Raw genomic sequence first — 12,242 nt, 5'->3', positions numbered from 1 at the left:
TGAAAGGTGGATGATGACACGTGTGAAGATGGTTTGGAAAAATAGGTTGTGTAAATTGGACAGAAACGAAGTGATGATCCATGATGGTATCTGTATCAGAAGGGGCCAGAAAAATGTCTAGAAAGAGATGAGTGTATTACACATGTTGTGAGTGTCAAATATTTTCCAGGTAGTCCAAGAAAAGTGAATTGACAGTGACAGCTGTACTCGTGGAAATTATGCTTATTTTCACAAAAACCTGCCTTAGTGGAAAAACCCATGGACAAAAATAAATAAATTCCCAAAAAGTGTTTTTGTTTGTTTCTAATTTCCCCTGCTGAAGAGGTTCACATTTTATAAGAATTATGTGTTATCACACCAGCTGTTTTAGTGGTGACACACAACATCCCAGGAAATTATAGTCATACCAAAGCAATTTTCTCTTAAGTGGATAAAGAAATGGTAATATCAGTAATGACGGCTGAAAATTGCTTTTGAGCAATAAAGGTCAGATCAGGTGCATACAGTGGCTTCAGACAATTCAACCCCCCTTTTTTATTTTTTGTGTTGCAGCTTGTAACAATAGTTAAAATTCAATGCAAAGCACTTGAAAGTCCATGACTCTTAAGACTTTAAGGAACAAGATTTTATGGTTTTATTAAACCATGAAACCGTTTGGCCTCAGTTCAAAACATGTCTGCAGCAAACCAGACACTCATCACATGCTCTTTATCATCCCCACAGTGAAGCATGGTGGTGGCAGCATCATGCTGTGGGGGTATTATTCAATCTTTATTTATGCAAATTAATCCCATTGAGCCTCAGACTCATTTACATGAGAAACCTGACTTTTAACAAAGAGTGATGACAACAGTGGACAACAATAGACAATCATAAGAGGCATACATTTTTTTTTAACAAGTTAAAATAAAATGGCAACCAAAAGAACAATCAAAAGGAAAAGGTAGCGAAAAAACAGCTAGATTATAAGGCGATGTAGAAAACTAAAAACAGGAACATGTCTGCATTGATTTTTGCCAGGAACTTAATAGATGTTTTGAAGCCACTTGGAGAGGTCAAGGTCGAGAGCTTATCAGCAGCAGGAACTGGTAGCCTGCTCAGGATTGCAGAAAAGCTGAATAAAATATCTTCAATCTACTGTACTACAGCACTCTGTATTTCAAACTGGGCTAAAGGCTGACTTTCCAACATGACAATGATCTAAGTGTACAGTGAAGACAACTGGAGGGTCTTGGATGCAACTTTTTTAATGTCCTGAAGTGACTCTTACACAAAGTACTGACTTAAATCTAGTCAACTCTGAAAAGCTGCTAAAAGGGTTCCATACCAACGACTGCAATCCAACATGAGCTTGAGAGAATTTGCAAAGAAAAAACTCCCAAATCCCAGGTGTGCCAAGCTTTTTGCATCACATCCTAAAAGACTAGACTATTTGATTTATTGTTTTTGCAAGGTAAAGCTTTTATTTTTTCACATCACTTATTCCTGTATAAATTTGACTGGAATGACTACAGTAAATACTAACAACAAAGTCCACTCCATGCTCAATAATCCAGGTGTACAACATTTTTCAGTCAGGTCATCTGGACAGTTTCTTTTTTTTTTGTGCTGAAACGTTTCACCTTCGATCCAGAAGGCTTCATCAGTCAAGGAAACACACAACAAAACTGATTCCCCCCCCAACAGCTTACTCCAAAGTGGAACAAACCAGTTCTGCTTGTGATAAGATGGTCTCTTTGGTACACCCCCTCCTCCATTGCCGGCCCTCTTCCTTGTTGACAGTCTTGTCAAACTGGTTGAAAATAAATAAATACAGTAAATACTGTTTTTGTGGCAGCCTTTCCAGTGCGGGTCAACTTAAAAATTTTCTTAAGATTGTATCAAATTCAATAAAGTTTGCTAATCATATCCAACAATTTTCAGTCAGGTCATTTGATGGCCTGACTGAAAATTATTGGATTGTATAGCTGGATTATTGCATGGACTTTGTTGGTTATGCTAATCGTACAACACCTAAACTATAACTTGTTTATCTAATTTTCTACGTATGTTACACTTTTTTTGTAATGTTGACTCTGTCTTAACAGATGTACAATTATTTGAAATTAAACTAATTAAATATCCATGAACGGAAAAGGTGAGGGACCAGCTCCCCTCTCGTAATTGTCTTTTTTCCTACATGACCTGAACGCAGCATCTTCCGCAGCAACAACGATGGCTACTAGCTGTCGGATGTGGAGACCAGGCCGAGGACGGTGCCTAAAACACTGCGGGATATTTGTCATATTGTTTATGGACCTGGTCTTACAGAGCGTGAACGGTATGTTTACGAGGTCGTCAGTTTTAGTCCAGCTCAAAGTTTTGGTCGTTATTGTGTACTGGTAACAGAACTAGCATTGGGGCTAAGCTAACAGGTTAGCTGTCTTAGCACAGTGCAGCTAGCTAGCCCGCAATGAAAACACGGAATGTGTAGCGTTTGTTTAAATCGTGGTTGATCACTGAACAATTTTGGTAATTACGTCATACTTAATTGGCTGTTCATGAGACCTATCAGTTAGCTGCTAATACTGAATAAAGCTAGTTGAAATTAAATGACCGGATGTTTTTGTTTTTCTGTTCTGGGTGGTTTTCAGGGTACTTGAGTTCTCCTCAGGTTAGCCACCAAGAGCCTGCGTTCACCAGAGAGGCCCAGCGTGGACCCATCATCACCAGTCCTGTGGTCCCTGCTGCAGCTTCTGGTAGAAACTCTTAAAACAAACAACAACAAAAAACTCTTGTAAACAAAATTAGTCGTTGTTGATATGTATTTGGTTGAAAAGTTTGAAACAATGATAAACATGTCACACGAGATGCAAGTTTGATGCACATGACATAGGACTAATGAGCCACAAGTACAAGTCTTAATTGCTTATTATAGTACTCTTTATGCTAAATGTGTATGTTTTGGGAGTTTTGAAATTATGCAGGTTTATGACGCCTTGTTTTCTTGTGAATGACTTTTGTAGTGTTTAGTGTGTTTATAATCTACATGCTCATAATCCAGTTCTATTTAGAGATTTCTTTAAAATTTATCAGTGAAAGAACATTAAGAGCAGGATGGAAAGATACATTTTAGTTTTTATTCTTTTTTTAAAGTTTCATAGGGGAGTAGTCGCGCAGAAGCTAGAGAAGATGGGCCTGCGATCGGAAAGTCGCAGGTTCAACTCCCGGTACAGACAACATTAAAATGTGGGTGGAAAAGGTGAAACACCCACACCTGCCTCCACCCTCATTTGCCCCACTCTGGGCCCATGAGCAAGGCCCTTAACCCCCACCATCTGCTCCCAAACAGGTCTCTCTCGACTCAATGAGACTACCTGTATAAATAACGGCTAAATTAAAAAATAAAAGAGTTGAATTCAGTTATGGTAAACATGATCTGATGAAGTGTCTCAGTCACATTCTGTTATGTGGTTTTAGTTACGATTATAGTGAAACTGCATATTTTTATTAACAGATCTTTTATTGTGGATGGTTTGTTTAACACACTTGGACTGAGAGTCACTGGGACTGTGTCCACAAAGTGTATAAATATTAGGGATGCACGACATTATCAGCATGGTGTCGGTATCAGCCGATATTAATGCTAAATTTCAGTATTGGACATTGGCCATTCCAATAAAATAACTCACCAATATAAAAGGCACTGTTTTTGCCTGCAGTGGCAGCACAAGCCGCTCTACATCGGCTGCAGTCGGAGATATTTTTCCGACATAACGTTACCCGAGTTACAAGTCGTCATTTCCGACGTCATTGAGAAGCTAATAACTGATAACACGACTTGTTGGGTGAGTTTTACCACAGACATTTGGACGTTGTGTTAGCCTCGTTAGCATGATTAGTCTTACGGCACAATGGACAGACAAAAACTTTGAACTTAAAAAGTCTGTCCTTCATGCACAAGAGTGCAGAGGATCCCACACTGCAGCTAGGAACCTGGAACAAACCTCCACAAGTGAGACAGCATCACAGGTGACTAATGCTAATAAATATTTAACACTTTTCATTTAATATAAGTCAAAGTGCTATGCATATCATATGGCTGTTACTGAATATATGTCACCAGCAGCTGTTGCACAATTTTTTGTAGCAAACAAGCCTAAATAAGAGGGCTATGTTCTGACAAAGGAACATATATAAAATATCAGCATCGGTTATCTGCAGAATAAGTTTTAACATATCTGATATCGGCCAAAAATCTATTATCGTGCATCGCTAATAAATATCTCTTCGTAATTCTTCTTGTCAAACCCTGATTGTGTACAAGGTCTCCATCATGGGATAAATTTGCCACAGTTACCAGCTCGTATCACAGTTGTATGGTGACATTAGTAATTTAAGGTAATTTTTAGTGCAATAACAGATGTTTTTTAGTGTCCCCAACAGATGAAGACACTTCTAAATGCCCTAGTCGGGGTTTGTGCAGTCGCCTGCCAGCAGATTGCATTCAGTGCAACTACCAACACAACTGCACCTACGGCAAACCAGCTGCCTTCACCTGTAAACCCAAAAAGGATGTTCACTGTATAGTGAGTAGAAATGTTTTTGTTAGATGTAGAGAATGTCTCCACTTTTTCAAGCAAATTTTCACAGGATAAAATTGAACTTTTTAATGCAGAGGTTTCGGTGTAGTAACTTTTTTTTTTGTCTCTTTTTTAGGGAGAGTCAGGACAGCAGCAAACCAACTTTACTCTCTCCATCATCTGTCAGTTCTGCTGGCAGCTGGACCCATCTCTGTACCGCTGCTCAAACCTCACCAACTGTATGACAGTCTCCTGCCCACGCAAGCGCTACAACGCCACCTGTGAAGTCTTAGACCATGTGCATTGTTTAGGTATGATGGTTTTGTTTCCAACAACAGTGGAGTAATTACACACAAAGCTAGTCGTTGTTTGAGCTGTGATTTTTAAATTTTTTTTAAACACTACGAATTTACAAAAAATAAAAATATACATTTCTATATCTTCAGTAAAGATTTGAGCTGCTAGCTTTTTTCCGGTGAATAAGAGACAGTTTAAGCTTTGTAGGCTCTTTCATTTCCTGGTAATTGAGGCGTGAGTCATGCAAACTTTGTATTCTTTATCTCTGTTATATAAACACAGAAATGAAAAGTGTAGGATGGCTTTTTCTTTGTCTCTGTTAGGAAAATGGTTAAAACAGATCAGCATTATGCTTTTAACTGTCTTATTCAAGTAAATGACTTTGGGGAAGAGTACTTTTTTTGTACATTTGCACATTTAAGCATAAAACGTATGTAGGCTGTATTTAATTGTAAACGTCATTAGAAAGAGTGCATTCAGTCTATACTGTGTCAGAGTGTAGACAATGTTTATTTCTGACTGTACATCAGGTTTACACTCGTGAGAAAGTGACAACTGCAGGCTGTTCAATATTTAGTAACAGTTGATCCAGTTGAAACAGCATATAAACTAAACTACGATAATTTAACAAATAGCATGGTTGAGTTCATGCATTTTTTCCAACAAAAATGGATTCAAAATAGAATTACAGTTTCTATAGAGAAAAAACTTGTCATAAAGGTCTACTTGTTTACTTTGGTCACTGGCAAACTGCAGTGGTGCTATATTTGTTTGTAATGACCCCCATGCTGCTCAAATTTGTGCAGTCTTTATTCTGATTGTAAATGTAATAGAACAGCCACAAGTGGTTCCTGTGGACTTTGTGCTAAACTGTTGCTGGATCTGGAAACCATTTTAAAGAAACAGCCTAGAGTGATACATTCGCAGATTTATAAATATATTTTACAACCAGCTAGTCATTACAGAAATAATTTAAATATTCCTTTCACATTATTATGATTTAGATCCTTCAGATATTTTTATTTCCTTCTTAGACGTATATTCATTCATTAAATGTTTGTTGATTGAAATGAGAAAACATCCTGCATTTTTTTTGTGATAATAGTACAGATGTCTCAACAAAAATATATGGTAAATGGACTGTACTTGTATAGTGCTTTTTTATCTTATCAATATACTCAAAGTGCTTTACAACACAATCTGTGCCCTCATTTACCCATTCATACAGCACTCTACTAGATCTATAAAGAGAATAATCAGAGCTTGATCACATTCATACACCAATGGGACACACATCGGAGGCATTGAGGGGTTCAGTGTCTTGCCCAGGGACACTTGGGCATGTGACTGCTGGTGGAATCGAACCCCCAACTCTTGCATTGGAGGACAACTGCTCTAACCACTCAGCCACAGCCACCCAATAACTCAAGATCTAAGACAGCTGTAGTTTTAAAAAAAGACAATTTGTACCCAAACTAGTGAAAGCTTTGAATTATGAACACCTAATCCAATAACCCTAATTTTAATTTAATTAACTCTTAGCTGTGGACATTAAAGTTTACTTGCAGTAATCTGTTCTTAATTTGACCTTTTGAATTGACTCCAAAATAATACATTTGTTTTATGTTTGATTTATTTATAAACACTTATTCACAGCTAATACTAGATGACTTTCACATGACTATAACAGATTAAACAAAACAATATTTTTTTGTTTTTTTAATTTATAAAAGCATGTCATGCATTGAACATTTGACTGTTAGTTTAAAAAAAAAAAGACATGTTCAGCTTCATTTATGGAAAAAATGGCCTGCAGTACCAAATGTGTCAAGTTCTCCACATTTTTAAATATAAACTGCTTTTATTTGCTTAATGAATGATTTTAAAGATACATTTAGTTTGTGGTGTTTATAAAAAGTGATGGCACTTTTCTGTCTTGAGGACAAAATGAGAAGTGTGAAACTACGTTAGAATATAAGAATAATTTGCCTTGCACAGGCTTGTTGAGAGTTTCAATGTCGGAGTTTGTATAACGCGTCTCATAATTGTCTCCTGTAGGCAAACGGAGTTTTCAGAAACGGTTATTCTGTAACTGGACTGGTGGATACAAATGGTTGACAGCGCTGGCGCTCAGGTAAACTTACCAGCAGCATTTCTAATGGTTCAGACAATTTTTGATGCTGAAATTAAAACCTTTTTTTTTGAGTCGAGATAAAATGATTTCATTGTGTCTGTGTCCTGTTCTATGTTTCCGTAGCATCACTCTTGGTGGTTTTGGTGCAGACCGGTTTTATCTGGGTCAGTGGAGAGAGGGTCTGGGCAAACTGTTCAGCTTTGGCGGCCTGGGCATCTGGACTTTGATAGATGTTCTTCTAATAGGGGTCGGCTATGTGGGTCCTGCTGACGGCTCGCTGTACATCTGAAGCAAAGCTCTGGACACGCTGTTGGTTTATGACCTCCTCTTCTCACACTACTTCACTCTGCAAAGACTGAAGATCTCAGATGCCGTGTTCTTATCACGTTTGCCTGCCCTCGCTCTGCTCAACACGTCCTCATCCCATCTGCTACCAAGCAGGAAGTGTTTTCCTCTTCACGCCAGTGCAAACTCTGCCCACAGAACCTTTCGATCCATCCCAGTCACTCTGCGCCCATCTCCTGTTGAGACTGTGCAGATGGAGCTGTGCAGGAGGATGAGGAGCCAGTGACGGCGTGCATCCAGTTGGTTTTGCGTAACTAGTGGTTAGGCTCCATCTTGCCGATTGACAGCTTTGGTTTCCTGTGGAGCGGTTCTTTCACAGACGTCCTGTCACCTTAGAGTACTTATTGCTCCTCCTTTATTACAAGGTAGATGCATCAGCAAGGGTCAGATGGTTACCATGGCTACAGAGCTTTTTATGGCCATGCCACACAGACAGAAGACAAGTTGAAGGGTAACGTTTATGTTTTAAAAGCATGAAAATGCTGCAGGGATTGCACTGAATTGTGTTTTTATTGATGACGGTCGCTTTTGACAAAAAAAAACCTTCAATTGTCACCACCTGAAGTCAGCAGTGGAGGTCACATCTACAAGAAAACTGTCCTGTGGGTTTAAAAACAAACTTTATGTCCTTTTGAAACTCATTTCAGTTTCTTAGACTTGGTTTGTTTTGTTGTACTGAGAGTTTGTTCTCTTGCTGCAGCCACATAGTCACATTTGTGAAAATGAACAGCTAATCCAAAAACCTTTGTGTATGATAGATTTCGAAACCTTTGAAAAGAGCTGTGTTAGCAAACTCCAGTGACTCTGTGGTTTTCTCGTGTTGGAGATATTGCAGATATGTTCTCTGCTTTCTACTGCTAATCTTTTTTACACTTAATTTGCATTGTGTGGACAAAAAAAAGTGACCCTTAATGTTATTTTAGGTTTGAGACCAACCACCTTCTGTTTCCATGTTTTTGTTAAGTGTTGGTTGGTATTTATTTATGGACACTGTAAATAAATTATTTTTAAGTTATAAAAATAAAATGCAACTGCACTTAACACTGCTTACCACATGAATGTATTTGTATCCTTTCGCGTTTTGTAGTATTTATTGTGGCAACATTGTTTATAACTGTGCAGGTGCTGAAAAGATATTGGTTCATTTAAAAAAGAAAAACAAGAATTCAAACCAAAATCTCCAAGAACAGGACTTAAAATGTGACTAGCGTGGACTTTTTTTGCTCACTATCAGTAACATGATTGTGGAAAATGCTGTTTCTTTCAGATCCTGCATTGAAACTAGAGCACAGGTTTTCATACGTGGCCCAAAACTATCCAGATGAAAAGACTTGTGGGCCACAAAAATGTGATTAACTCTCAACATGAACAATATTTTGGAGAAAGGACAAATTTACTATTTTGGTGGAGACTTCCATTGTTGTAGATAAGAAAACGTTAAAAGCTTCATAAACGCTAAGCTTATATTTTGTATTAAAAAGGATTTGATTTGTTTGGTCTATGTTTGTTGTTTTCTTGTGGAAAGTTCATTTTAGTCAGTTCTCAGCGTAATTTGAGTAAGTGTCCTTTTAAAAGGGGGTCAATCAGCCTTTTGGACCATGGACAACCCAAAAGGCTGATCAAAGTTCTGAACAATCGTCCAGCTGTCAGTCGCTGCAACAGATTCATAGAAGGTTTGATAAAGTTGAGCATCTCGTATGCAGATGATACCACGTTATATTCATTTAAAAATGTCTTGAATATTTAATCAACTGCGATATTTAGTCAAGTTTTATTAATCCTCTGAAATTCTCCTTTCTGGTAGAAATCAGTAAAGGTTTTTGGTGCTTTGTACCATGAAGTGAAAATAAAAAATATTACAGCCAAAGGTTTGTATTTTACTTAATATTGCTCAATTTGACAATATTTCTTTTCACCCGTTATCCTGTAAAAATCTAAACATAAAACAGGATTACCAATGAATTTGCAGAAAGTTTACATCGACCTCTACAGCCTGCTGGCCAAAATGATATTGTTCTTAAACTGCAAACTTAAACACTTTGGACACCCGAGCTGTAGAGTGTTAGCCGAGGTCACAGGTCAGGACCACAACAACTTCCAGAACTTGAGTCTGAGTTTGTTTCAGATTGCCAGGAGCTTGAACTTTCCAGTGAAAAGCTGTCAGTCGGAGTTGTTTGTGTCTTTTTTTCTTTTTCTCTCAGTTTGCACAGATAGTGGTGAGAGAGGCCTATGATCCCCCTCAGGCTGTGGCAGAAGGAGGGGTTCAGGGAGGGGTTAACGTCGTAGCAGAGGAACATCGTCTTCCTTATATCTGTTCCACGACCTCGGGCACAGAAACTACAGCTGACGTCAGTGAACATGGTCCTCAGTGTGACAGCTTTCACCGTCAGTCTGCTCCACCAAGTTTGGTTTACTTATGCTCTGGTGTTACAGCATAGTAAAAATAAAGAGCATTTCCTTTTTAGTAGGTTCCTGTAGTTCGTGTTGACTTTTCCAATTGGCTGCTTTGCTGAGGCTGCTGAAAAATGTCTCCACCCTAATTTTAGGCCCTCAGTGTTGACGCCACCCACTCAGTCACTGCAGCTCCCACCTACAGACTGATGCAAGTGATGAGAGTTGACTGCTCGACGGCAATGGACATGGTTTCTTTTTCTGTTCAAAGTTTTTTTTTTACTTAGTTTGAAAAAGGTTGTGTATTCCTGTGTCACATTAGTGTTTTGCCCAATTACATCTTTAAATTTGCACAATATTTATTTAGTTACGTGATATATGCTTTTCAAACTGTATATAGGCTGGCATCATTTTATAGAACAGTCATGATATAAACCTGAATGCTGCGCACAGAAAAGCCATTAACGATTAAGATGTGATCTAATCACTTACAAATTATCTAAAGAAGAAAAGTTTAGAGTAAACAAACTGCACAAAATATCTTTATGTCAGTGCTTATGGCTAAATTACAAATAATTACCAGAGCTGTGGTATTATCTCTTGATATTCCAATTTGATCCAATTATATAGCTATCTTCAATGATTATATAGAATTTCTTTTTGAAAATACAGTAATGCTTTAATTTTGTGGTACTTTCCACACGGTCATTATGCCTAAAATCAGTCTTGGGTAGTGGTCAAAGACGGACGAACTCACGACTTCATTTTGAATTGCTAATAATGCAAAGAGGAGAACAAAAGTTTATTCATCTCCTGCTTACGCAACTCCATTTAGTCCCATCATGTCTGGGTTTAGGATCACCGCTTTGAGCCCCTCAGCCCCACAAAATTGTGTCTCATCAATGGGCTCACTCCTTCAGGAGTTTATAAATCCAACAGGAAGCAAATAAACACAAGTTGCTACCACATAAATTAAAGTCCGAAGCTCCAGCTGCGAGCTGCTTTTCTCCCACATTTAGACGGTTGCCAAGGAGAACTTGTTCCCACCTGAGGACATGAGAATGATTACAGTACCCATGAAGTGTTCACAACCTTTTCACCTTTGTATTTTATTTTTACAAAACAAGGCAATGACTCAATGGTGTAATTATTTCCAATCAGAGGACCAATTAATGCCAAATTGAAAACAAAGCTCTGCAACATCATCTAAATTAAAGGGGCCAATTGTAATCAAAGTGTGATGAGGGACTTTCACCTGTACGTGAAATAGTTGCACGAAGCCATTCAAACGTTTAATCATGCTGCAAGCATTTTTCCCTACAGCAACCCACTGAACAACTTTTCGGCTGCTTTCTTCTTCAGGGGTCACTACAGCGAACTAAGGCGCACAAAGACTTGGCAGTTATTTTTACACCGGATGTCCTTCCTGACGCAACCACGGACCATCGAGCTACCACAGCCCTCTGTGGAGCAGAGAGCTGCTGTCTACAGTGCACAGGGGAGCAGATGGTGGGGGTTAAAGGCTTTGCTCAAGGGCCTAGAGTGGGGCAAATGAGGGTGCTTCACCTTTCCCACCCACAATTTTATCCCTGTACCGGGAGTTGCACCAGAGATCTTCCGATCACAAGCCCACCTTCTCCAACCTCTGCACCACAACTCCCACTGCAACCTACTGAGAGAAAAATTCAACTACAACTAAAGTCAAACCAAATTCAACAGAAAAACCTGGAGGTCGCTCAGAAGAAAAAAAAAAGGTTTCAGACAATCCGTTAAATCTTAAAAGAAAAAAAAAAAACAAAAAAAAAAAACATCCATACCTTTGCTTTGCTGAAAAACAGTAAAGCTAAAGTTCAACAAGTTGCAAACAGGTTGGACTACAGAGGAGTGGGGTAGGGCGAACATAAATCTCACTGAATGTTCTCAAAAGGACATTTACATACTCACAGCACTCTTGCATCAATACTTCTGAAAGTTTTTATTTTAATCTCTGCACAGACATTTTGCATTAAAATTAGCTGAAATTACATTTTTAGTGGGGTGGTTCTCTGAAGGTTTTGGCATCAGCCTTTTCTGCAATTGTTCAGTTCAACTTTTCATCTCCGGTATCACGCTCATGATTTTGACAAAACTTTACTTTCAGACATTAGAAAAAAGCTGCATCATCATGCTCGTTTCAGTAATTAGACGGAGCCAAACACAAAAAAAGTCAGAAGCAAGTTGCGATCTCAGTGATTTATTTGTACAATAGGATTCTGTGTACAAATGCCCCAGCTCAGATGTAAAAAGGCAAGAACATAAGAGCACCTTTCCTCCCCAACCTCCATCCCTCAAACCACAGTGAGCTTTGATGAGAAGTACAAAATGAAGAGCTTTTAAAAAAAAAAAAAAAAAAATTAAAGCAACTACCTGCAAATACAGACAGGATTTTAAAGCAAATAATGAAAATGAAATAAAAACTTAACAAAAACCCCAAAATGATGTCCAACTTCTATGGCAGTGGGGCCATTATGACC

The 12,242-nt window shown here is 38.4% G+C and overlaps 1 protein-coding gene across 1 annotated transcript; it reads left to right on the top strand.

The window, feature by feature from the left end:
* The first annotated feature begins 2,187 nt into the window (after nt 1-2,187).
* Nucleotides 2,188-8,812, top strand: tm2d3 (TM2 domain containing 3). Its single transcript, XM_037697593.1, has 6 exons — nt 2,188-2,320; nt 2,634-2,738; nt 4,414-4,568; nt 4,699-4,873; nt 6,918-6,993; nt 7,117-8,812. Exons 1-6 carry the CDS (start codon nt 2,215-2,217, stop codon nt 7,280-7,282), a joined length of 783 nt encoding a protein of 260 aa, XP_037553521.1. The 5' UTR covers nt 2,188-2,214; the 3' UTR covers nt 7,283-8,812.
* The last annotated feature ends 3,430 nt before the right edge of the window (nt 8,813-12,242 follow it).

Source organism: Nematolebias whitei, chromosome 2, assembly GCF_014905685.2.
Source record: "Nematolebias whitei isolate Nwh7 chromosome 2, NemWhi1, whole genome shotgun sequence".
Taxonomy (NCBI): domain Eukaryota; kingdom Metazoa; phylum Chordata; class Actinopteri; order Cyprinodontiformes; family Rivulidae; genus Nematolebias; species Nematolebias whitei.
The sequence above is the reverse complement of the archived record's forward strand: the minus strand, read 5'-3'. Positions and strand labels throughout refer to the sequence as shown.